This window comes from Mobula hypostoma, chromosome 9 (genome assembly GCF_963921235.1).
Source record: "Mobula hypostoma chromosome 9, sMobHyp1.1, whole genome shotgun sequence".
In the NCBI taxonomy this organism is placed as follows: domain Eukaryota; kingdom Metazoa; phylum Chordata; class Chondrichthyes; order Myliobatiformes; family Myliobatidae; genus Mobula; species Mobula hypostoma.
In genome coordinates this window covers 33,416,076-33,444,030 of record NC_086105.1, presented here as the reverse complement: position 1 = coordinate 33,444,030, position 27,955 = coordinate 33,416,076, and the positions used below count along the sequence as shown (strand labels likewise).

General features: G+C 40.4%; 2 protein-coding genes across 4 annotated transcripts in view; one reads left to right on the top strand and one right to left on the bottom strand.

Annotated features, from left to right (window-relative positions):
* Positions 1–27,955, bottom strand: part of dcp1b (decapping mRNA 1B) — a 70,707-nt gene that overhangs the window by 39,736 nt on the left and 3,016 nt on the right. For 2 of the 3 annotated variants that reach the window (XM_063058029.1, XM_063058028.1), the window contains exons 2-3: positions 20,174–20,214; positions 18,090–18,217 (exon numbers count right to left, since the gene is read on the bottom strand). In XM_063058029.1, coding sequence (XP_062914099.1) covers positions 18,090–18,217; positions 20,174–20,214 — 169 coding nt within the window. Of the gene's footprint in view, positions 1–18,089; positions 18,218–20,173; positions 20,215–23,592; positions 23,694–27,955 lie in introns of those variants that run through there. The other variant, XM_063058030.1, reaches the window with a different exon arrangement.
* Positions 1,792–27,955, top strand: part of cacna1c (calcium channel, voltage-dependent, L type, alpha 1C subunit) — a 669,326-nt gene continuing 643,162 nt past the window's right edge. Inside the window, exon 1 of the mRNA XM_063058026.1 lies at positions 1,792–2,103. Coding sequence (XP_062914096.1) covers positions 1,974–2,103 — 130 coding nt within the window. The 5' untranslated portion in view covers positions 1,792–1,973. The remainder of the gene's footprint in view (positions 2,104–27,955) is intronic.

Sequence of the window (27,955 nt, the reverse complement as noted above, 5' to 3'; positions counted from 1 at the left end):
TATTTACTAATTATAACTATTTTTAATATTTTAATATTTGTAATCCAGGGAGTGTGAAGTGCCGAATCAAATATTGCTGTGATGATTATACGTTCTAGTACCAATTCTTTGGCGACAATAAAGTATAAAGTACCTGGGAGTACAAATGGAAAGTTCACTACAAACAGCCACACAGGTAGACAGGGTGGTGAAAAAGTGTTCGGCATACCGGTCTTCTTCATCAGGGATTGAGTTAGGAACAAAGGTATTATGTGAGGCTGCTCTTGAGGTTTTGCATATAGCTTTGGTTACCTTGTTGTAGGAAAGACATGGTCTGCCTCCTATCACAAAGCAATTTTGACTTCCATTTGTCAGCATAGCTTGGATCCTCTGTGCCTTAAACTTCTGGGCTAGTCTATCATGCAGGACTGTATTAAAAACTCTAATGAAGCCCATATCTGCTGATCTTCCTTTATCAATTTTCTTAGCTGCTCAAAATAAACACTCAGACTTACAAGACATGACCTCCCCTGCACAAAACTACGCTGACAACTGTTCGGTTTCTGACACATTGTTCCTTTACCTCAGAATATAGTTCCCATTGCTCAGCCTTCTTCATTAGAATTTCTAACAGTAACGTAAGGCTCATCAGCATGTTATTTCCAAATTACTTAAGCAAGCTAATGCATTAGAAAGCTCAATATCAGTAGCTCATCATTAATATACTTCTGGACACTCCACAAAAGACTCCATACAAGTCTGTAATTGGAACCTTGATGCAGAGAACACCACTCTGTGGGCATGTTGATTGGTGTGGTAATTCTATTTCATCTCTCATTCAACACTCATTCTGTCCTAATGCAAAACATCTATTTTAATGGCTTACTCAATAAAATGACCTAAAACACATTCTAAAATTAAATGCATTGGTGCACACTTCCTCTAAATATGAAAAATGACCTTAGGTGTTCTGGAATACAGATATATAATAACTTGCTTTGATTTGTATGCAAACAAGAGAAAATCTGCAGATGCTGGAAATCCAAGCAACAAACTGCTAGAGGAACTCAGCAGGCCAGGCAGCATCTATGGAAAAGAGTACAATTGATATTTTAGACCAAAACCCTTCAGCAGGACCGGAGAAAAAAGAAAAGTAGATTTAAAAGGTGAGGGAAGGGGAGGGATGATAGGTGAAACCAAGAGGGGGAAGGGTAAAGAGCTGGGAAGCTGATCGGTGAAAGAGATACACAGCTGGGGAAGGGGGACTACAATAGATTACCGGAAGTTTGTGAAATCAATGTTTATGCCATCAGGTTGGAGGCTACCCAGACGGAATATAAGGTGTTGTTCCTCCAACCTGAGTGTGGCTTCATCACGACAGTAGAGGAGGCCATGTATTGACATAGCGGAATGGGAACAGGAAGTGGAATTAAAATGGGTGGCCACTTGGAGATCCTGCCTCTTCTGGTGGACGGAGCGTAGGTGCTCAGTGAAGCGGTCTCCCAACCTGCGTCGGGTCTCACCATATATACTTTGTATGCAATTTTCTTTTCTCTCCTCCAGTCTCCATCTTTAAACTGGAAATGCATGGGATGCTTTAATAGTTCATTATAGGATCATGACATGAATGTTTGGAGAATTTTATAATCTAAGTAGGCATGTAATTCAGGCATTACTGCAGATTTTATCTTTGCTCCCTCTTAATGGGATGAGGGCCTGGTATCAATATGTCAGCAGTGACGCAGACATGCATGCCACATGGTAAATCTCTGGTGCAGATGATGACAGCATAAATAGCCACTGTCCCTTTTCACTCTCTGCTCTTTGGAGGAATGCATCAGAAACAATAATTAAAGAGCATTCTCACATGGTATGCTCCTTTGCCATGGTAAACTCTGGAGTTAAAAAAAGATTTCACACATCTGACATTGATATCAATTTTCACTGAATTTCTACATTCTCAATGAAGATAAGTCAGCGCCTAGAAAGACAATATGTTTCAAACAGTTGTTCAAATGGATTCCAAACAATTGCCCAGCCAAACAATACAAGCAATTGATGCCAAGTACAAAGGTAGAACTGTGAAGGAAACCCAGCTGAACTGCTTCTACACTTGTCCAGGAGGTAAGATTTTCTCTTTGTGGGGGAGCAAAAAAAAAGTAAAATAGCATTCTACATTTTCTTTTACATTGCAACTTAGATTTGGGTATAAAATACAATGATCTGTTATTTACAAGTTCTGTCAGTGATTAAATTGAAACTATAATGCTTAAAGTTCTTGAGCAGTGATATTCCTATTCTTAGGAAACATGCTTTGATATGATAATTGAGCAAAAGAGAATTCATAATATTTTATTAAAATTCAATATAGACTACTATGTTTGGCTGTTTAAATTTACTGAGTAAATACCTCTGTAAATTTACTGAGTAACTACAGTAAATACCTACAGGAAATAATGAGAATGATCAGATTTATCTCAATTTCTTTAAAACGGAGTAGTTTTTAAAAGTTTATATTATAATGTTGCTTAAATGTTTCTACAAAATTACTCTTCACAGCAGATCACAAAGTTTCATAATGGAAGCAAAAAAACTCAGCATAATGCTGCATCAGATCTTTCATGAGTTACTTAAAGTATACCTTAAAATCTCGCCATACTTTTTTTTGGTTAATCCATTTAAGCAAAATCTGCTTACGAACTGGAAAAAAATGCACCATACAGTGTATTCCTTTACTTAGATAAACTGCAACAACTACAACCGAGAATGAAGGTGGAGTAAGACTGCATTTACTGTGCATCCAACCTCAAGATGTTTCAAATCATTTAATGGCTAATGAGACAATTTTAATAATGCAGTTACTGTTATGATACAAGTAATTTAGCAGTTAAGCAACTCCGAAATAGTGATAACCTAATCTGCTTTTGGGTGTTGGTTAAGGCATAAGTATCTGCCAGGATACAATGAGAATATCTATGCTACAATTTCATCAATGCAATGGGATCTTTCAGAGACTGGCAGGCCTTGGAGTCATATTTCACTCAAAAAGTAGAACCCCGATCAGGGCAGTTCTTCTTTCAGTATTCTAAAACTAATAGTAATGTGTTACCTTTGCACCAAATCTTGTCAGGAGCTAAACCCACAGCATTCTGACTTAGCGACAAGAATTCTACCATTCAGTTAAAATGTTGATTATGATAAGATTTACCTTTTAAAGTTCTAAATTTTATATGTTTTTTTGCAAATACTGACTCATACAGGTTAACTTGGAGTTGCAGTGTGTATTAATGGCTTACATAAAAGGCTGTAATTTTTTAGCTTTACCTGATAAACAAAGCTTGGTGGGAAGCGAGTTATGCAAAGACAAGAATCAGTAAAGGATCATGGTTTAAGTGATTAGCCAGAAACTTACAAACAATATACAATCATTTGAACTGAATTCAAGGACGAACAGGGTGCCATTTGATGTAATGGTAAATGGGCTGAAAATTTAGTTACAATAAATGTGAAGCAATGCATGTTGAAAATACTAATGAGACTAGAAATTAGACCATGAGGTTCTAGAAGTGCTGTATGACAGAGGGACCCTGGTGTTTAAGTCCAAAAATCCTTGAAGGTGGCAGTGCAAGTTGATAATGTGATTAAGATGGCATATGAATGCCAGTCTTCATCAGTGGAGACACTGAATACAAGAGCAAGGAAGTTACGCTTCAACATTATAAAACATGGGGTAGACCTTAGCTGAAGTACTGCTTGCAGTTATGGTCACTACATTATAAGAAAGATGTGATAGCACCAGAGAGGCAGAGGAGATTTATCAAGTTGTTGCCTAGGATGTGGCCTTTTAGTTATGCACTTGAATGCACATAGGATATGAATGCAAGGGCTAAGTGCAGATTGGTGCCCACGAGTTGGACTGAATGGCCTGTTTCCATGAGGTATCACTCCATGAAAGTCTGTGCTTCTAGACATGGTGAGAAAAAACATACTAAGTTTTCAGAGAGATTTATAGCACAATTCAAAGACCCAGGAGTGAAGATCATATGGGCCCTCAAATTCACACCATTTGGTTAAAATCATATATAATCCTATACGTCCATTTTACTTATCTAACTGTAATAAATTTTGATAAACAAGATGTTTATGTTCAGTATTATGGGACTGCATACTTTACTGAGAAGACATGACAAACCAATCCACTCATGTCCCCAACTTTCATTTCTAATCGTGCAACTTCACTCATGCAGCTGAAACCAGATTAACTGAGTGCAGATTGGTAATTGAATTTGGAACCTCCCTGATACATTACTATAAAATAATTCCACTCCTGAACCTTTGGAAGAAATTATCTTATACATTTGAGTTAATTTTAGTAAACATGCAACTCATCAGAAGTCCAAATAATTTGCCTTTGGAAAATCTCATCGTATTTCAATTGTTCTGATCAGTGGTAACTGATATTCAGGGATTTGGTGCTAGTAATGTTACTGAATACAAAAAGTAGTGGTTTTGCTTCATCCCCTCCAAACTTATTGGGGCTCCCTTTACAAATGGATTCTTCCACTCATCAATGACCTCAATCAATACAGATTAGTAACAACACCTACTCCTCACTGATCAACACAAGTGTACTGCAAGGCTGTGTGCTTAGCCCCCAGCTCTACTTGCTTTACCCCCATGACCACGTGATTAAGCATAGTTCCAGTACCACCTATAATTTGCTGACAACACCACTGTGTTGTTGGCCAATTACTGGGTGGTGATGAGTCAGTGTACAGAAATGAGATAAAACAACTTGTTGGATGGTGATGTGATAACAACCTCAATAACAATGTCAATAAAACAAGTTAATCATTGACTTCACAAAAGGGAAGTCAGGAAATCATGTGCCAGGTCTCATTACCAGGTTATCAGCTTCAAATTCCCAGGTGTTAACATCACGGGTGACGTGCCCTTGGCCTTAACACATTGACGCAATTACGAAGGTGCGCCAGCATCTCTACTTTCCAGCTTAAGGAGACAAACTTCTATAGATGCACTTTTGAAAATATCCTGAATGGTTGCATCATTGCATCAAGGCCTGGTATGGCTATTCTAATGCACAGGAATGTAAGGGGCTGCAGAGAACGATGGACACAGCCCTCCCCACCATATGCTGCATCCCTCACCAAGAATCCCCATCATCTGGGTCCTGCTCTCTTCTCGATGCTACCATCAGACAGGAGATAAAGAAGCTTGGAACTCCACACCAACAGCGTCAAGGACAGCTACTTTCCTACAACCACCAGGTCTTGAAATGAGTTAACGTCACTGGGGATACAGTCAGTGACACAGGGTTCTGGGGGAGAGGGGTCACTGACAGACAGTGTGAGGGAGTTGGGTTAACGTCAGGGGGACAGTCAGTGACACAGTGCTGGGGGAGAGGGGTCACTGTGGACAATGTGAGGGAGGAGGATTAACGTCAGTGGGGATACAGTCAGTGACACAGGGCGCTGGGGAGAGGGGTCACTGAGGGATGGTGTGAGGCAGTTGGGTTTAGGTCAATGGGGATAGGCAGTGATACATGGTGCTAGGGGAGATGGGTCACTGAGGGAATGCCTTGTCAATCCACGCAGTTGTTCTGTATCTGTTCCCATCATTGTATCCCTCCACAGTGAAACCCCGATCACTCATGGTTCGATCGTCCACCACCTCTCATTCTCAGCAGAGGCTCCAGAGGAGGGTCATGAGAATGATCCTGGCAATGAAAGGGTTAATGTATGAGGAGCACTTGATGTCTGTGTGCGTGTACTCATCAGAGTTTAGAAGAATGCGGGGGATTTCACTGAAACCTATTGAATGTTGAAAGGCCTTGATATACTGGATGTTTCCTATAGTGGGGGAGTTGAGGACCAGAGGGCACAGCATCAGAATAGAGGGATGCCTCTTTAGAACAGAAATGAGAGGGATTTCTTTAGTCAGACAGTGGTGAATCTGTGAAATCCATTACTGCAGACCAGTAGGGAGACCAAGTTATTGGGTATATTTAAAGCGGAGGATGATATGTTCTTGATTAGTCACAGCATCAAAGGTTATGGGGAGAAGGCAGGAGAGGGATAATAAATCAGCCATGATGGAATGGTGCAGCAGATTTGATGGGCTGAATGGCCTAATTCTGCTCCTATGGCTTGTGGTCTTATGGATTTCTTTCCCAGGGCAGAAATGGCTAATACAAGGGTCATAATTTTAAGGTGACGGAGGGAAAGTAAAGGGACAGCTGTCAGACATAGGTATTTTACACAGAATGGTGGTGCGTGGAATGTCCTGCAATGGTTACTGGCCGAGGTAGTAACATTAGCGACATTTAAGAGGCTCTTAGACAGGGTAATGGATGATAGAAAAATAGAGGGCTATGTGGGAAGGAGAGATTTTAGAGTGGGTTAAAAAATCGGCACAACATCGTGGGACGAAAGGCCTGTATTGTGTTGCAATGTACTGTGATCCATGTCTCTCTGCTCGAAGCATACTTCATACATCTGACCCTCAGAACCCCAATTCTACATCAGGAATGGAAGACTATGGACCACTTCTTTCACTACTATGGACTTGCCCCTTCTTTTTCCTGTTCTTCACTGTCTAGTATAATTTATCTGATACATGTCTGTTCCTAATGTGCCTGTGATGGTGATGTACCTGTACATCTCCATATATGTGGACATGACGATAAACTTGATTTGACTTGATTATTTTATTGGGGAAGTCAATGCCTGCATTTTTGATATATAAATGGTACTTGCCATTGACCATTTCAAACTTTATCAATGTTGATCCAGGTGGATACCGACTGCTACTCTAGGTTTCATTCTTAACTCCCCAGAAGAGCTCATCTGTGAACAATCCCACCTGAATGTATTGTGGAAGGAAGATTATTTACTGTATAAGATATTTGGGCCTGGGACACAGCTCACACTTATTTCAATGAACATTATAACACAGTTTATCTAAGGCTACAGCAAGGTATAGGTCAGATAAAAAAATTAAGCGCAATGTTGGCAAAAGGAATTTAATCCTGACATGTGAGATGATTCATTTTGGGAAGTCAAATAGCAGCAAGATACAACAAAGAACAGGCTCTTTGACTTACAATGTTGTGCCGATCCAGCTAAAAATAAGAAAAAAAAAACAAAAAGTAATCTCTCCTACCTACACAGTGTCCATATCCCTCCATCTTCCTCACATTCATGTGGAATATATATTTGCCCCTACCACCATACCAGGCAGTGCATTCCAGCCATCCACCACACTTGAGTAAAAAAATCCTCTCATATCTCTCTGAAAAACCCTCACATCCCCTCTGAACCCACTCCCGCTCACTTTCAATGCATACCCTCTGGTATCAAGACATTTCTACCTTGGGAAAAATATACTCCATCTATTCTATCTATGCCTCTCCTAATCTAATAAACCTCAATCAGATCTCTCCTCAGCCTCTGCCACCAGTGAAAACCCACATTTGTCTAGCCTCTCATGACCGCACATGCCCTCTAAACCAGGCAGCATCCTGATAAACCTCTTCTGCACCCTCTCCAAAGACTCAATACCCTTCCTATGGTGGGGCAATCAAAATCGCATGCAATACTCCACATGTAGCCTGAACAGAGTCCTATTAAGTTGCAACATAACCTCTCTTGAACTCAATGCCTCAACTAGTAAAAAACCATTCCATAAGCCTTCTTAACCACCCTAATGACCTGTGTAGCCACCTTCAAGAAGCTAAGAACTTGGATACCAAGATCTCTCTGCTCACCAACACTGTTAAAGAATCTTGCCTAACAAGTGTACTGTCTCCTTGCATTTGCCCTATCAAGGTGCAATACCTCAAATTTATCTGGGTTAAACTCCATCAGCCAGATAGATCTCTGCCCATATCCGCAACTGATCTAAATTACGCTGTGTTTTTGCCTGTCGTCTACACTATCCACAACTCCATCGATCTTGGTATCATCTGCAAACTTACTAACCCACCCACCTACATTTTCATCCAGGTCATTTATATACATCACAAATAGCAGAGATCCTAGCACAGATCCCTGCAGAACACCACTAATTTCAGACCTTCAGCTCAAATAATTCCCTTCGATCACTACACTGTTTTCTATGTGCAAGTCTGTTCAATACGCCATGGACTCCATGCATCCCAATCTTCTGGATTAACCTCACATGAGGGACTTTGTCAAATGCCTAACTAAAATGTATACTAAGGTGTATACAGTCAAATTGAAAACTTACAGGCAAGCAGGGTCACAGTGCAAAATATTGCTAAGATGACTAAGAATATGAAAAAGAATCTGAAGATATTGTGCCCTTATTACATGCAAAATGGTGGATGAATTAGTCGTGCATATACAACATAGATGACACATTTGCAATTAAAAGACATAGCTGCAGAGAGACTATGGATGGAAAGTTAGTATTCAATATTTAAGACAGACAGGAAGAGGAAAGTGGTAGAATGGTGTTATTAAGTAATGAGGAAATCAATACAATAGTGAAGAAGAATATTAGCTCAGAGAATTCTGGTATGGGATCTACTGTATATGGGATAAAGCCAAATTTCACCAAGGGGTTGTATGCAATCTCTCAGTAAAGTGGTGATACAGGAAGTGCAATTAAGATTATGTAGTAAAATTGTATACATCTTAATTACAGATGTATGCGATAAGGACATAATTATGGTGAGCTTAATTTACATATACAATTATTGGATCGATAGAGAATAATGGGGGAAAGCTATTATAAGCTATAAGGAGAGGTTGAACAATCTTGGATTGTTGTCTGGAGTGCAGGAAGCTTAGGAGGGGCATGCAGATTTATAAGATTATGAGAGGCATAGATAAGGTGGACAATCAAAATCTTTCACCCAAGGTAGTAAAGTCAAATACCAGAGGACATACATTTAAAGTAAGGGGGGTGGAGTTTAAAGGAGATATGTGAACAAGTTTTTTTTGTTAGACAGAGGGCAGTAGGTGTGTGGAGTGTGCTGCCACGGGTAGCGGAGGAAGCAGATACAATAGTGACACTCAAGGGACTTTTTAGACAGACTCATGAATTAGTAGGGAGGTGGATCATGTGAAGACAGAAGAGACTCGGTTTAATTTGGTATTGTGTTCAGTGTAGACATTATGGGCTGAAGAACCTATTCCTGTGCTATACTGCTTGATGTTCCAACAATCATACTGTGTGGGGTCCTATGGAGAAGAGGAATCATGTATTAAGATACAGTCTAAGAGATGATTCCCAGAGTAGGGTCATAACTTTAAATAAAGGAAACAATGAAAGCACAAGGCACAAGATGATGATCATGGCACATTACTTAAAGAGTTGACAGTGGATCCCTGGATGAAATACAAGTATTGTTCATTCCCATCTTACAAAAATAAAACAAGAATTGTTCTTTAACCATTGCTTTTAAAAGAAATTAGATCCAAATAAGAGTAACAAAATTATCAAGAAAAGCGGCACACTTGAGGTGTGGGAAAAGTTTAGAATTCAGAAAAGGAGAACAAAGATTAGTTCAGGAGGGAAAAGTAAAAAGGGACAATAAATTTTCAGGGAACATGTAAACTGACTGTAAAATATCTATTGGGATATGAATAGAAAATTATAATTAAAATCAAGTGTAGGTACCTTACAGTCAAAAACAGGGAATCAAAGCAGTTCATAACAATTAAATAAGTACTTCTGTTTTGTCTTCACAAAGGACATACAAGAAGACTCCCAAAAACATTTGAAAGCGTACGTAGGATCAATTGAGAAGGGGATACTTACTGAAATCAGAATTGAGAATTGCTATTAGATAGGTTGATGAAACTGAAAGGCCAATGAGTACTCAGGGCTTAATAATCTACCTCCCAGAATACTCAGAAGTGGTCTTTGAAATAATAGATGCATTACTGGTCATTTTCTAAAAATATACAGATTCTGCAACAGTTCCAACAGCTTGGCAGATGGTAAACCAATTCAATCAAATGTACCAAAAGTTAATAATATTGTTTAGTCTCACATTCTTAAAGGTAAGGTTTTGTTGGTTTGTAAAAAAGTAAGTTACTTAATGTTGAGAATGTGAGTAGAGGAAGGAACAACTAAGTGTGGACAGGTTAATAAGTAGACCCACAGATATGTCAAAAATATTTAAAATAAACATGAACTAAGATCCTTGGAATTGAATACTAGATAATGCAATAACATGAGTGAACGAGTAATTAGGGTCAGACTTGGACAACACTATAATTCAAATCCAAATGATTCCAAGGGCTTTGTTATAGTTTTGTTTAATGTATGGAGTTGCCTCATATTCACATTGAGCTCTCTTTATCTTATCTCAAAGTTTGTTAGAGCACAGAATGCTGGCAGAATATTATGACAGTCATTTCCACGGGCTGATCTGAATGTATTCCAGGCACAGCAAAAGCTTCCTTTGACTATAAAAGGTTATAGCAGACAGAAGACAAGAGCCACATATCTAATCTAATTCTTGACACTTTCTGAACCTATTTATAATCTGAAAAGGAACAAGCAACCACCCAATACTGCAAAATCTCCACAGTCAGTTTTAATTATTTATGATTTCTCTGTCATAGACATAACTAAAATGGGATTTTTTGTACAACTTTATAAATAATATTTTGCAGGAGTTGCCTGCTACACTGGAATCACATTTAAAGAAAGAAAGTGAATGAAGAGGCAACAGTATCCATCTAAAGCATTGACCAGAAAATGTGTGACATAATGCAACATTTGATTTTATTATGTTACTTCTATACCCAATTAGCTTCTCTTCTTGCTATTTTTTCCAATCTGCTCTGCCAGGAATATTTATGATTCCCAATTAAACAGTTTTAAAAGTTCCTTCTAACTGGAGAATAATTAATGCGTACTTCGGTTAGGACAAATTTGGGGTATTGTGTGCAAACAAGAATTGTTTGTCTGGAACTTCAGAGAATGAGGAGCAATCTGATCTAAAATTATGAGGAGCAGAGATTGGGTGGATAGTCAGACTCTTTTTCCAAGGGTGTAGGTGTCAAATACTAGAGGACGAAAGTTTAAGATGAGATGGACAAAGTTTAAAGAAGACGTGCAAAGCAGGTATCTATATACTACTAAAACTCTCATGCTCTGTCTGTCTGTGACCTCCAATTAGCACAAATGGTGCATAACAGCTGCACTTTTTTTGGTTAAATTGAATTAAAATGCGCTAACTTACAGAATGCAGGCAAAGTTCAGGGCTATATATTCGTATAAAATTTCTCATTCGCCAAAATCAACAGGCTCACATTCACCCGAGCCATCATGGAAATCGGGACATGACAACCCGACGCATGTGCACGGCCAGCCTCAGCAGCGACACCTACCTCAGCAAAAAGGCAGGGCAGCTCTATTTCGAGGGGTCACATTCTGCTAATCACCATCAGCATGTGCAGGATTGGGACAGATGTAACTGAGACCCATCAATAAGAGATAATTGAATCTTATTGTAATGACGTACTTCGAGACACCCATAAAACCCTTTGCTGCAGTCAAAGAACAGTGGTGACTATATCACGTCCATTTAGGAGAGCGCCAACCACATCATCAAGATAATCAGCATCCTTTGGCGTTACTGCTTCGTATCTTCTATCCAGCATTAGGGTTGAAAAAAATGGTGAGCCTAATTATGCCGTGCAGAAAGGGAAAGGGGACATTATGGTCAAGAGATGACGCCAAACGTCATCGGGAAGCGGCAAGGAGAGGGAGAGAACAAGAATCGGATGAGGCCAGGGCCGCATGACTCCAGGATCAAAGAGTCAGGAGAAAAAAAAATGAGAGAAGAAGAGACAGAGGAGGAGAGGCATGCACGTCTCCAGGATCAGAGACAAACAACAAACAGCAGAAGAGAAGAAGAGACGGGGGATCAAAGGTCTGCACGTCTCCAGAATGACAAAAACAGGCACAGGAGGAGAGAGGAAGAGACTAAGGAGCTGAGAAATGCATGTCTCCAGGATCAGAGACAAACAACAAACAGCAGAAGAGAAGAAGAGACGGGGGATCAAAGGTCTGCACGTCTCCAGAATGACAAAAACAGGCACAGGAGGAGAGAGGAAGAGACTAAGGAGCTGAGAAATGCATGTCTCCAGGATCAGAGACAAAGAACAAACAGCAGAAGAGATGAAGAGACAACGGATGAAAGGACTGCACGTCTTCAGAATGACAACGAGAGGCACAAGGATGGCAGATAAACCAGAAATGATGCTGTCAAAAGTGTCCTTCGTTAAACGAGGAGGAGCTATATTTGCTTTGCTACGTGTCGTTCTTCTCTAATAAACTGAGGTTTTCTACTTCAGTTTCCAAAGCAAAGCGATACCAATAGCATTCATGAAAATTTAATGTTCATTCTGGTCACATCAGACTGCACTACCCTTCTCTCAAAGGGTGCCCCAATGGGTCACCCCGTTGTCTAGTTTTTTTTTAAAACACAAAAGAGCAGTAGGTGCATGGAATCTACTGCCTAGGGAAGTGGTAGAAGCAGAAACAAGAGCAATGTTTAAAGAAAAATTTAGATAGACACATAAATAGATATGGAAAAGAGGGATATAGATGACATGCAGTCAGCTGGGATGAGTTAGACTGACATCAATTCAGCAAAGATATAGAAGGCCAAAGTGTCTATTCTTGTGTTCCACCATTCTATCTTCTATGTAATAAGCTGTGGTTCAAGTTAAGGCTACTCAGACAGAATAAGTGGTGTTGCCCCTCCACCCTGAGAGTGGACTCATCATGGCAAAAGAAGAAGCCATGGACAGAATGGTTGGTCTCCAGGAAATTACGCGCTTGGCACTTGCAATAGAGATGCTTGACAAAGTGGTCCCCCAATTTATGTCAGGTTTCACCAATGTAGAGGAGGCCGCATAGGGAACATTTCAACAGATTAGCTGAGGAAGCGTTGCCTCACCTGGAAGAACTGTTTGCGTCTCTGGTTGTGTAAGGGAGGAGGTAAATGGGCAGGTGTAGCATTTCGATCACTTGCAGGGATATGTACCAGGAGGGAGATTAGCAGGGAGGATACATGGACAAGGGATTCATGGAGGGAGTAATCCCTGCAGAAAGTGGAGAGTGGGTGGGGTTGGAGGGTGTAAGGTTGTGTTTGGTGTTAGGATCCTGTTGAAGATAGTAGAAGTTGTGGAAAATGGTATGTTGAATACGGAGGCTCATGGAGTGGTAGGTGAGGACAACAGGAACTCTCCCTGTTAAGGCAGCAGGAAAATGGGGGAGAGAAGATGTCCAAGAAATAGAGGAGATGTGAATGAAGGCAGAATCAATGGTGGAGGAAGGGAAATCCTGTTCTTTGAAGAAAGAGGACATCTTGAATGTCCTGGAAAGGAAAGCCTCATCCTGGAAACAGATGCAGCAGAAACCAGGGAACTGAGAAAAGGGAATATAATTTTTACAAGAGACAGAATGGGAAGAGATATAGTCAAGATAGTTGTGGGAATCGGTAGATTTATAAAAGATGTCGATATACAGCTCGTCTATAGAGAGGGAAACAGAGAGATCAAGAAATTTCCTTCTTCAGCCCTTTACCTTTCCCACCCACCTGGTTTCACCTAACATATTTTAGCTGCCCTATCGTCCTCTCCCATCACCTTTTTTTACTCTGGCATTTTCCCCTTCCTGAAGAAGTGATGAAGAAGGGTCTCGGTCTGAAATGTCCACTTCCATAGATGTTGCCTGACCTGCCGAGTTCCTCCAGCATTGAGTGTGTATTGGCCTGATTAAAGTCTCCTGCCACAATGTTGCAGGCATTGGGCTACGCTTCTTACTTGTTCATCACAGCATTTATATCATCAAATGCTAGCTTGATGTCTGCTTGAGCTGAGATATTGCCTGTAGTCAGGATACCTATGGAAAACTCTTGTGGAAGATAGAATAATCAGCACCTCACTGCCAGATGTTCCAGGTCAGAGAACCAGGAATAGGACAAGATCACCATATCTGTGCAGTTCAATGATTTTACCATAGACACTGGCACTCTTTCCCTTACACAATCCATGCAGTGGATCCCAAAATCCTCAGGTTAAAGCACGTGGTCAGGTGAGTTGGAAGTGAGCCATGTCTCTGTGAAACACAATACGCTGCTCCTCAGAGTACGTCTGATTAACCAAACTTGTTCAGCAGTCCTCAATCTTGTTTTCTGATGTCTGCACATTACCCAAGAGAAAGCTAGAGGGGGGTCATATTTGAAGCACTACCCTGCAGCGTGTTTTGTAAGGCAATGGAGGCTTCCCCACTGTTCCTAGAAGCTGTGTTTACCTTCTGGGTGGTATATTCCAAGTCAGCCAGTTGTGTCTTGTGTTCATATTACTGCTTATTCATTTAAAAACTGTAGCTTAAAGGTAAATTGTTTACTCCAATAGTTTCTGGCACTGGAGCATGGCAATTTGATGCAAGCTACTCCCTACTTCCATAATAATTGTTCTTAATGCAATTATTAGATCAGTATAAACAGTATGAAGGCAAGCCTTTCACTGTATCTTGATGTACATAACAATAATAAACCAATACTAATGTTCAGGTTTAAAAGGCCAAACCTCAAATATATACCTGCTAGCTTTCTGCAAAGTGCTGCCTCTCTCTGGGGCCAACTTAGTCCTCAACAAAATGCCTACTTGACCGGAATCAAGGACTATCATCTAGTAGCACTTACGTCCAAGAACACATCAATTCCTGTCTGAGGAGTGACTTAGATCTGCTATAATTTGCCTACCATGACAACAGGTGTAACAGCAGGTGTGATTTAACTGGCTTTTCATTCAGCTCTGGAACATCTGGACAATGAGGATGTCACATCAGGATGTTCTTCTTTCACTATAGCTCAGCATCCCCCTTGAAACTATCACTAAGCTCCAAGACTTGGGTCTCAATACCTCCTCACTTGCAGACCCCGGTCAGAATGAATTGGCAGCAACATCTCCACAATCACCAAAAGGCTGTGTGCTTAGCCCCTTCCTCTACTCGCTTTACACCTGATTGTGTGGCTAAACAAAACTCAAATGCGTACTTAAGTTGGCTAATAACATTACTGTTGTTAGCCAAATCAAACCACTGTGAATAACTTCACTCAGTTCAACACTGATTCCACAAAATAGACTCACTTTCAAGGACTCTACAACTTGTGTTCTCAGTATTATTTTACTTTTTTAAATTAATTGTATGATTTATCTTCTTTTACACATTGGTTGTTTGTCAGTCTTTGTTATGTATAGTTTCTCATAAATTCTATTGCATTACTTTATTTTCCTTTAAATGCCTGCAATTAAAAAAATAATCTCAATGTAGTATATGGTAACATATAAATACTTCCATAATAAATTTATTTTGAACTTTGAAGACAGTTTCACCTCACCTCTGGAATTCAATTCTTAGGTCCCTGTTTGAACCACGGATGTTATATATTCCTAATCTCAACTGAATAGACCTATCACCCATCAACTCGTGCTCTTCCCCTCCCCTTATATCTTTTTATGGTTTCTGCCCTCATTCTTGCCAGACCTGATGAAGGATCTTGGCTCAAAATATCAACTGTTCATTTCCTTCCCTAGCTACTGCCTGCCCTGAATTTCTCCAGCATTTTTTGGGCATTGCTCCAGATTTCCAGCATCTGCAATTTCCATCTGAACCCAGAGGTACCAAATTATGTGTTAATGAGCCCAAAGGTTCCAAATTAGGTGTTGATGAGTGTCAGTTGATAGCAATGTTGACATAACTTCATTGATGACAGAGATATTTATGATAATTCAGCAATTGGCTTTGTTCTGGATCTTATGGAAAAAACATTGATATCTGTATATTGGTGTTGAGATTGTATAGAACAGTTTAGCTTACACCATGGCTAGGCTTGGAGAACAAGTCTTTAGCAGAACAAGGATGTTATTCTCAGATTGTTTCAGTCTGAGCCATTTCCTGATATAATATGGAGCAAATCAAATTGGTTGAAGCTTCTGTGATAATGTGGATCTAAAGACAAAGCTGAGATCAATTCAGCATCATTATCTGAAGATGATTGACAATACTTTAGTCTCACGGCCTGTCCCAGAATCATTTTCAAAAGGCTCTCCTCCTCCCGTCAGACATTTCATTGGCATCCATCATTCACAATACAAGTGGCTGAATTGCTGAGCTCTGTTCTGATCCATCAATTGTGGAACTGTGCTGTCTCCAGCTGATTTTTAATAAGCATATCATCTCAAATTGTTGTTTCACAAGGTTAACATCTTATTTTTAGGTACACCTGGTTCTACTGCCAGCACAACTTCCGATACATCTCAATAAATTTTGTTTGATTCCCAAGATAATGATGAAAGACATGCAGGAGTATAACATTAATGACTTTGGAGCAGTACGTTTTAGCTGCTTCCAATTTCTACAGCACCTCATGCTCATTTTGAGCTGCCAATCTGCTGAGTTTCCTCCAGTTAGCATAATGGTAATCCCACCAACTCAATTCATTGGGGTAGCCAATACTATCAGTGCTCTCATTAGGAAGGTTACAATCAGGAGATGGTTTCTTTGCTCATGCCATGTGACTTCACAGAGTTTCAATTCAATTTTGGGGGTTGCCTGCATAAAACAGTACTGCCACCCTTTGTAAGACTGACCTACAGGTAGGATAGGACATACCCAGCAATCATGATTCATACTGATTACAGGTGTTCTGTCTGTACGGTACAATTCTGCAGCATGACTATCAGGCTGATGCTCGAAGCTGTCTTCAGTTTAGACATTTGTCTCCAGATGTTGCCAAGGGGTACTTTGCAAGACTGGGCTGGGAGCAACTTCATCATGTTCAAGGTCAGAGTCTAAGTCAATGCCAGATAAGCAGTTTTTTTTAAAGAAAATTGTTTTGTTTTAACATTGAGATTATAATACAGAAAGACTTGTAGTAAATTAAAATACTGGGGGCAGCGTGCTGGCGCAGCACTTTAGACTTTGGGGTTCACTTCCCACCGCAAGACTGTGTGGGTTATCCCCAGGTGTTCTGGTGTTCCCCCACAGTCCAAAATGTATTGTTGGCGGTTAAGAAGTTGTGGGCATGCTATGTTGTTGCCAGAAGCATGACGACACTTGCAGACTGTCCCCAGCACATCCCCGAAGCAAGGAATCCATTTCACTGTACGTTTTGATGTACGTGTGACAAATAAAGCCAATCTTTAATCTAAGGACGGTAGACTTTCTCCCAAGGACATCAGATTATACAACAACTTGTAGTTTTCTGCTCACCATTCTCAGCTAGTTTTTCTCCCCCACCCCACCCCCAATATTAATGGAAAATAAACTCCACACTGTAGTTGCTGGATTTAATTTATTTTTTCTGTTTAGAGATACAGTACAGTAACAGGCCCTTCAGCCCAACAAGCCCACACTGTCCAATTAAACCTGTGACCAATTAACCTACCAACATGTACATCTTTGGAATGTGGGAGGAAACCAGAGCACCTGAAGAAAACCCACAGGAAGAACGTACAAATTTGTTACGGACAGCAGAGGAATTGAACCTGGGTCGATAGCACTGTAATAGTGTTACACTAACTGCTACATTAGCATGCCGCAGATTTGAAGTTTCATCTATGGACTCTCTAGGCTCCTGTGTTGTCAGAACTACACTAGTATTTGAAAGGTCAAGTCATCACTTCAGTGCCCTGAAGATGTTTTCTTTTCACCTCCTTCCCTTCTTCACCCACCTAATACCAAACAAAATCACTTTTAGTTTTTTTTATATATATAATCAAGTGGGGAGTCGTTTTCTTCAGGATTAGTGAAGCTTTAGTGTTAGTGATAGGACTTTATTATTTCATAGAATGTTCAATTATCACAAGTATCACCAAAAACTATCATTTAAGTAATGAAATTGGATGTCTAACAGAACAAACTTCAAGTATTCTTACTGGCTATCCAACAATAAATATATTACTTAAATCACTGATTGAATTTAAGGCGAATGGGAAAAAGCAGGAGCACCAAGTAATGCCTGTGTCTGAAGTTTAGAAATGGCTGAAAATGTGTGTGAAATTATATCAGCTATAGTTTTCCAATCTTACATTGAGCATTTCTGTAGAGCAGGAAGGGGTCCTGTAACTGGAATTCCAAGTCCTTGGTAATTGGTTCGGTCCGGTTTTCCACATTCAATCTGTTCATGATGGTGAAGCCATGCCTGGGAGAAGCAGATCTTGTATCCAAAAAGCAGAAAACAGCACATTAGACCTTCTCACAACAATTCCTGCCTCCACCACACATGATGCAAAAGTCTATTCTGCAACATTGCTGTATCAACTTACAATTTCTTGAAGCAGACTTAAAAAAAAACACTACATTGCACTCACTTCTCTTCCCTCAAGCCTTTCAAAACCCGGCACACTGCTAGTGTCTTCCACAGTGCAGGCTGATGCAAAATACTCCTTGTCCCCATTATTATCTCTCCAGCCTCATGTTCTAGTGGTCTTATATCCACTCTCATCTCTCTTTTATTTTTTATATAGTTGAAAAAGCTTTTTCTATCCACCCTGATACTGTTTGCTAGCTTGCTTTCATATTTCATTTCTTCCCTCCTAATGATTCTTTTAGTTGCTTTCTGTTGGTTTTTAATTAGAGCAGGGTGAGCTGCCTTAATAACTATCATCCAGTTGCATTCACATCTACTGTGAAGTTCATTGAGAGATTGATCATGGTAGAATTAACTTCTGCCTGAGCAAGGATCTGGACCTGCTGCAACTCACCCATCACAATAGGTCTGCAGCGCATGCAATCTCACTCACTCACTCCCCACTCGACTCCTTGGATCACCTGGACAACAGCAATTTCTACATCAGGCTGCCGTTTGTTGATTACAGCTTTGCGTTCAACACCATCATCTCCTCAGTACTAATCAATAAACTGGAAAGGGTGAGCAGTTTTATGCTCCTGTGTGTCAACATCTCTGAAGATCCAACATGGACCCAACATAATGATGCAATTATGAAGACACACCAGTGGTTGCATTTCATTAGGAGTTTGAGGTTTTTTCCCTCATTCCTTAGGTATGTGTATTTTTCCCCTCAATATCAGGTCCTCTACCAGAGGCCTGGGAGCTTGAGGGCTTAGCGCAGCATCCTTGCTGTTCCTAGCAGTGCACTCTTCTGGACCAAGATCTCAGGCTACGTCCACACTAGACCAGATAATTTTGAAAATGCTGATTTTGCGTAAAAACGATAGGGGTCCACACCAGGAGTTTTTGAAAATACCTCCGTCCACATTAAAACGGGTGTTTGGGCGAATCTCCTCTTACTGGGCATGTGCAGGACACATCTACAGAAAACAAGCAAAGAGGAAACGGTATACTTGGTGCATGTTTGTCCAGTTACAGACTAGAAAAATTTAAAAGGAAATTGCCAAATGACGGACAACTGTTGGCTCTCGAGCAGGAGGACTTAAAACTAAAAAAACAAATACTGGAGCATATGGAGGCAACCGACAGGGAGTTCACAGACAGTATGACCCGGCTGATGATGAACACTAAAAAACTGACTAACTCTGTTGCAGAGGGAATTGCAATGATGAGGAATATGATGGCTCCCCCCCCCACCCCCAGTACTTTTCACCGCCACAATACCAGCCTCACAGCCACTACAATAGCTACACATACAGACACACAGATCCCCGGGTGCCCCACCAACATCTTCCCTGCTCCCACAGAGGGGTCACCCTGGAAACATTTCCCACAGCCATAGTCTCTTCACCAATGAAAGGGACGACAGGTTTTTTAAAACCTCCGGTTACCCCATACACACTACAACGCCCAACCAGCGTTCTCAGATTTAAACACTCTGGAGAGCGTTTTAGAAAAGCTCCGTTTTCAGGGGAGGAAAACGCCATTTCAGTGTGGACGGAGGGTCAAAACGAAGAGAAAAAGCTTTGGTTACAGATTTATCCGGTCTAGTGTGGACGTAGCCTCAGATGTTGTTCCCAGGATTTGTTGGAGCCAGGTGTCAAAGACTCAAGTGCTTCTATCACCACCGAGATGACTCTGAATACTAGGCAATCTGAAATTTATCAATGCCTTGTTATTACTAGGTAGTTTAGTGGATTTTTTGAATAATAATGTTTATAATATAAATAAACCACTAATATTTCTACCAATTATCCATACCTTGCATAAACAAATAAAGTCCCTTCAACATCAGTTTTTTCCTGTGAAGAAAAAGAAAATTCATTGTACTTAATGCTCATGGTCAGGCACTACTTATATACTGTACATGACATTCGTGGAAACAGTGCAAATGAAGTTGCTAATTGCAAAATTCAATTACAAAAAAGGAATTATTTTATATATATCTTCTAAAGGCTTCTTCTGTGGAGTGAAGTAACCTCAGTAAGGCCATCTAATGGACATACAAAATACTCAGGTACAAAAATGATAATCAGAACCCATTTCCCACATCACACAAGCATCAACAACCAAAAAATGTAAAAACAAGAAAGTACAATGCAAACACCATTTAAAATTTAGGAATAATGGCAGCCTGCAAATTGGTTCTCCATCTGCCTAGCTAATGACAAAAAAAAGTGTTTCATTCAAGTAATGTGGTAACCAAACAGTTAAAGTTTTAATTATTTTAAGTGGTTAATTGTTGTATTACAGTCCATCCCTGGGTCACAAACACCTGACTTACAGACAAATGAGCTGAAATGTCTTTAAAAATGGCAGCTCGTCCAGTCGCAGCGGCCACTCCACCTCCAACTAATGGCATAATTATTTATCCTTTGTCTTTCTTATGATCACAAGACACCACTGCATATTAAGAACACCAAGTACTGCAAGTCTACCTCACAAACGAGATGTTGGACAGCAGATAAGGTCCGCAGCATGAGCTTATTGTGCACAGTGCTGTTACCTGCTACAGCCACCCAGTGGAGACGCAGTCAGAAGTGGTGCACAAAAGTGAGGAAAGTGCGCTGGTATTCGTGCAAGACTAAAGACAAAACCAATCAGAACAGCTCTTTCATTTATTCTGCTTTCAAACTTTTGGTTGCTAGAAAATAAACTAGATTACCCGTGTCTAAGGCTAAATTAGCACGAGATGAACCACAGCACATTCTGATAGAAACGTGGCTCCAGGATACCACCTCCGAAGTGGCCAAGCAACAAGAGGGTTTCATCTCTCTTTGAACTGACAGAATTCCCACAACCTCTGGCTAGATCCGTGGTGGAGGTTATGTATCTAGGTTAATAAGAACTGGAGTGTGAACATTTCGGTAGAAACGGCCCACTGTTTGCCTCTAGTAGAGTTCTTAATGGTGAAGTGCAGGCCCTTCTACTCACCAAGGCAGTTCACTGCTGTTGTGATTGTGGCTGTATACATCCTCCCCGTGCTAATGCTGCAGAAGTGCTATGCGAGCTCTATGGCACCATCAGTGACTTGCAAACCACACACCCCGATGGTTTCATTATTATTGCTGGCGACTTCAATCATGCTAACTTAAAAGCAGTCCTGCCTAAATTCTATCAGCATGTAGACTTTGTTACCAGAGGTGAGAACACATTGGACGTGGTATCTACCAACATCCCTGATGCATACAAAGCTGCTCCCAATACTCACCTCCAATTCTTTGACCGGTACCTGTTAATCTAAATCCTGCATACCAACCAGTAATTAAAAATGTCAAAGACAGATAAAAACCTGTCCAGAAGGAAGAACCTGGAACATATTCAGGGAGGTGGCTACCTACAACCATAACATTAACAATTAACATCAATGAATATGCGAGATCTGTGACTGGCTACATAGAGAGAGCAATGAGGACATCACGATTATTAAACACATCTCTGTGAGGGCAAATGAGAAGCCACGGCTGACAGCTGAGGTTCGGGCACAGATTGGGGCATAAGACAGCTCAGGTCAGCCAGAGCTGTGCTTTCCCGTGCCATCAAGAAGCCAAAATGGGATTATTCAGCTACATCTGTGACACCAGAGACATGAGGCACATGTAGCAGAATATTCAGACCATAACAGACTGCAAGTCCATCATGCGCCTCAACAACAGTCATGCTTCTCTTCCTGATAGGCTGAATGACTTTTACGCTCTGTTTGATGCATGGGGCGATGTGCCAGTAAGAAAAGGTCCCCTTCCCCGAGAAGCAGGCACTCTGTCTGGCGGGTAGCTGATGTGAGAAAGACCGTAGCCAGGGTCAACCCACTAAAGCCTCAGGGCCTGATAACATAACTGGTTGTGTGCTGAGGGACTGTGCAACTCAATTAACTGAGTTCTAACAGACATTGTGAATATTTCTCTGGAACAGTCTACTGTCCCCTCAGGCTTCAAGACGGCCACCATCATTCCGAAGCCAAGAGGGCGATAGTAAGCTACCATTCAGTGGCACCGTCCTCAATAATGATGAAATCCTTTGAGCGGCTGGTGATGGATCACATTAAATTCCATCTTCCTGTTATACTGGACCCTTTCCAATTCACTTATTGCTCAAATCATTCCACTGTGAATGCCACAGCCTCTGCAATCCACTCCGTCCTTTTCTCATCTGGAAAGTGATGCCTCACAGGCCAGGATACTGTTTATTGACTTTAGCTCAGCATTTAATATGATCATCCCACAGAAGTTGGTGGGTAAACTGTCCTCACTGGGTTTCAACACTTCTCTCTCTAAATGGATCCTGGACTTCTTAACAAAGGCCACAGTCAGTTCCTGTTGGCGGAAACATCTCTAGCTCCATCACTGGTGATCACCAGGGCTGCGAGCTCGGCCTGCTGTTATTCACACTGCCTGCATTGCTAAATCCAGTTCAAACCAAATCATCAAGTTTGCTGATAACACAACAGTGGCTGACCTCATCAACCACAATGGCAGGACAACTTAGAGAAGAGGTAGAGCAGCTGGTAGAATGGTGTCAGCACAATAACTTCAGTTTCAATGTGGACAAGACCAAAGAGGTAAGATTGGGGACTTCAGGAAGGTGAAGCTGACCACTGCTCATTGCACATACACAACTCCTCCATGGAGAGTTAGGAGCACCAAGTTTCTGGGAGTGCACATATCAGACAATCTCACCTGGTCCTTCAACATCACCTCTTTGGTCAGGAAAGCACAGCAGTGTCTCCACTTCCTTGACAGATTGATGCGAATGAGGCTCCTCCACCCCCCTCCACCCCTTTTTAACCGAAGTTTACAGAATCACCATTGGGTGTCCTGACCCGCTGCATCACCATCTGGTATGGGAACTCCATTCTAGGGAGTAGACTGGTAAATCTACTCTGCTCCATCTTTCTTGTGGCATGGGAACTACAACTGCACACAATAGTCCATCCATGGTCTAAATAAAGATCTGTGAAGTTGTGCTGAGAACTATTTGCTCTTGTATTCGGTGCCCTAACTACAGAAGGCAAGTATGCACCAAGCCTTCTTTACATCTCATCAGCCTGCAGTACTACTTTTAGGTATCTATGGGCTTGTACATCCAGGTCCCAGTGTCCTTAAATACTCCCTGCCTCCCCCCCACCTCCACAATTCATGTGGAATAGATCACACTTTTCTGACATTGTAAAATGCACTTACCAGGATTAAATTCTTTCTGTCATTGCTCCATCCAATTTACCAACTGACATCATTTTGCGTCCGAACACGATCAGTCTCAGCATCAGTAACAGCAATTTCTGTGTTATCTGCAAACTTATCATACCTTCTACATCAATATATTATCACTAATATATATGACAAACAGCTATAAACCTTGTGACACACCAGTGGTCAGGACTTCAATTCCAGTATCTGTAGTCTCATTTCTCCTCTCTGCCATCATCATCAGCTTCCCATTACCAAGTAAACTTTGGATCCAAATGGGAAGATTAGGTTCTGGTCATAAGGTGCAGTTACGCAGTGTGAATATTGTTTATGAGTCACTAAGATTTATAAATATTCTGATGTTCTGAATAATTCCAAAGATAAACTAAGGGGACAACAACACATCAAAACTGGGACCATTTCATTGCAATGTCATAAACTGGTATACTTCAAACAGTTCAGATTGACATCTCTTTCACAATCTCCATCAGCAGAGGTGCACCACAAGGCTGTGTGCTTAGTCCCCTGCTCTATTTCCTTAACACTTGATGACTGTGTGGCTAAGTACAGCGCCAATGCCATATTTAAGTTTGCTGATGACACCACTGCCATTGGCCAAATCAAAGGTGATAAGTCAGCATATAGGAGGGAGATTGACATTCTTGCTGAGTGGTGCCACAACAACCTCTTACTCAATGTCAGCAAGACCAAGGAGCTGATTATTGACCAGGAGAAGCAAACCAAAAGTTCATGAGGCAGCCCTCATCGAGGGATCAAAGGTGGAGGATCAGCAACTTTAAATTCCTTGGTGTTATAATTTGAGGGCCTGTCCTGGACAAAGCACGTTAAGTAAAATTACAAAGAAAGCATGGTAGCGCCTCTACTTCGTTAGGATTTTGAGAAGATTTGGCATGACGTCTAAAACTTTGACAAGCTTCTATAGATGTATGGTGGAGAGTATACCGACTGACTGCATCATAGCCTGGTATGGAAGCACCAATGCCCTTGAATGGAAAATCCTACTAAGAATAGTGGATGGTGTACTGCACCTACACAGAGCACTGCCACAGAAAAGCAGCATCCATCATCAGGGACCCAACCGCCCAAGTCACGTTCTCTTCTCCCTGCTGCCATCAGGAAGGTGGTACAGGAGCTTCAGAACTCACACCACCAGTTTCAAGAATAGTCATTACCCCTAAACCATCAGATTCTTGAACCAGATGGGTCAACTTCACTTGCCCTATCACTGAACTGCTTTAACAACCTATTCACTTTCAAGGACTCTTCATCTCATGTTCTCAATATTTATTGTTCTTTTATCTACCATTTTTTTTCTTTTTTATTTACACAGTCTGTTACCTTTTGCACACTGGTTGTCTGCCCTGTTGAGTGGGATCTTTCATTGGTTGTTCTTCCCTTTTGGCAATTCATTTATGTTTTTCTAAGTGATAAAGCACAGTTTATTTTATCTGTATTAGGTCACGTCCTGTGCGGTGAGGAAGTAGTAAGGAGGAAATTACATTGGCTGGTAGTAGGCCAGAGATTTATGTTAGGACAGAAAGAAGTTCCTATCTAAAGACTTTCTGCTGTTTCCCCAGAAGCATTGCTTATAAGTTGATGTTATACTGTTTAGAAGTTAATCTAAAAGGTATCAATAAGATTTTGCTGAAATAGAATATTATTTTTTAGTTTACTAGGCACTAACCTCGATGCTAATAGTTTAACATACTATTTATCTATAGTATTTATTTGTCTGAGTCTTATCATATTTTCCAGCAAAATTTTAACAAAATTCTTATTTTCCTGTGTATATTTACTTCTGTGAATGCAATAACATAGTAATTGCACAGTATTTTGTTGTTTTTCAGTTTCACTCCTTATTCAGTATGTCATGTCATTGAGTCAGCAATAAAACCAAGGAACTAAGACGCTATGCTCTGACTCTCATGTCATTTTTGAATGGAGCTTGGCTGACTGTCAGGTTGATGTTACAACACCTCAGCAAGGGCATTACATTGATTCTAATATGGTTTTTGGATTTATTGAGTATGCACATGAGAAACTGATTCTCTGGGTTGTATATGGTGATATATTTGTACTTCAAACTTTTACAAAAGTGAAATATTGAAATCTGAACCAAAAATCAGTAAGTGATTCTCCGCACTTGACGCAACATCTATGGAGGCCTGTGATATAGCTAAAACCAGAAGAAAACAAAATGACAGAAGAAAGAATGTTGCAAAGCAAAGGATGTTGAAATCAAATTTAAGCTATAGATAGAATAGAGTAGATTACGGTTAATTGGGACCCATCAGACCAGTACATTTTGGCTCAGTTAAGTAGCTGTCCCAATTAGCCAAAGTTTCATGGAAATAGTTAAAAAGATACAAAAAAAAGACAAACTGAGTAATAAATTATGCAGTTAAATGAAATGTAGAACAAATTAGAACACTATAAATACTACTGCAATACTATAAAACAGTGTATTAGTTCCTAATAGTTATTGACAAAGGAATTTATCCAGTGTACTCTGCCATGTTCTCTTGACTGAAAATGAACAAAATCAGTATAGACACCAAGTGCAGATAATGGACTGCCATGTCACAGAGCTTTCAACGATTTCATCCACCAAGACTTCATTTTCATTTTAACATTCAAGATAATTGTCGATACCTTCAAATTCTTCACTTGAAGTAGTGAAATTGTTTTATTTTCACTTCCAGCATCTCGAAGCCTGAATGCTTGAAACCACAGTGAGCAAAGCAGTTCTGAATTGTCTTACTAATTTCTCGCCAACTATCATTGACAAAACAGCAACAAATGCAACTGACACCATTTAAAAACTGTCTGCTCTAATTACGATGTACTGTCTAATGGCCACACAAATGTGCGCAACTGACTCTGGTTAGAAATTGTCTGGCAATAATCTCCTGTCCTAACTAAGCGGCATAGTGGCCCAAATAAGCAAAGGGAATTCCATCTATTTTACTGATTTGTTTTTGTTCTTTGACAGGTTTCCCATATACGTGGCTGTCCCAATTAACCAAGGGCCCAATTAACCAGAATCCACTGCAAAAGGATTACCACCAACAGCTGCTGTCTAGAAACAAAACTGGGAATAGTAACCCCAGCTGAAATTGTTGAACTCAAATGTAGAATCCAGAAAAGTTGTAAAAGGCTTTTAAAATACTCTGTTGTTGTTGCTAGATTCATCTACACTTTTATAAGAATATATTAAAGGCCAAGGACAAAGTTGAAAGTAGCAAAGATAAAATAACAATTGGGTTTGGGGAATGCACATGGTACTTCGCTGAACTAACAAGCTCTCCAAGACGCATGGAGGAATACAGTATAAATTGAACATTTTAATAAGATGCTTAATGGCATATAAAGAGGATATTTGCTTTGTTTTATGAGTAGATAGCAAGGAGGGAAGCATGTACAAACAGGGTGTGAACATCCACCCCAACAATATCCGAAAGTGTTACAGATACACACGGAATCATACAATGTCATGCACATAAAGGATATTTATAACCCAAAAATTCACTCCTGTGTGTTGAAAGTGATTGAATTACACATCAAAATATTGAAAGGGAGGGATAAAGTAGGAACTGCTGCTGATCGCTTCATGCTAGCAATGGTAACAGTCTCAAGAGTATGATTCATAGCACATTCTACAGAAGCCAAAGATAAAAAGAAATTAGTTGTGTGCTGGTGTGAAACAAGAGAACAAATACAAAGAGTAACCTATAATGAAAGGTCCTCTTATCCAGTGAAAGCAAAACTTTGGTTAGGGCAGAAGTCATCGGAAGCCATGTTACTACATTCAGGCCAAAGAAACTCAAATCACAAACATAAGTATAAGGAAACAAAAAAAATTAAGAATGTAATAAATCTGCTTAAGTGAACTAGTAAAAGCAAGGGCAACACTGTTTATTGCAGTTGGGAAGAATTAAAATAAGTGATCTAGCAACCTGAGTCCAAGAAATTGAAAGTCAGGGAGATCAGGAGACAAGTACAGTCTTAAGAAGTGCTAAATTAAAATTAAGCATAAATGCCCACAGGTTAGACACGTTTATTGACTGCTCCATATTTAATCTATTCCCATGCAGATAAAAAATCATGCAAAATCATTTTAGCAGTTCCTTTCTTCGTTCACAGATAATCTCTAGTTTACAGGTTCTCCCAGTTTATGTAAATGGCGAACAGCAGTATGGATTTATTTGCTGCCGTGGGGTTGTGGGCATCTACTGCTGCCTAAGAACTCAATCTACACAGTGATTTCCAACATACAAACTGATTGGGTTGCAAACATTTCACAGGAACAGAAGCCTGCTGAAACCAGGAGAGGAAA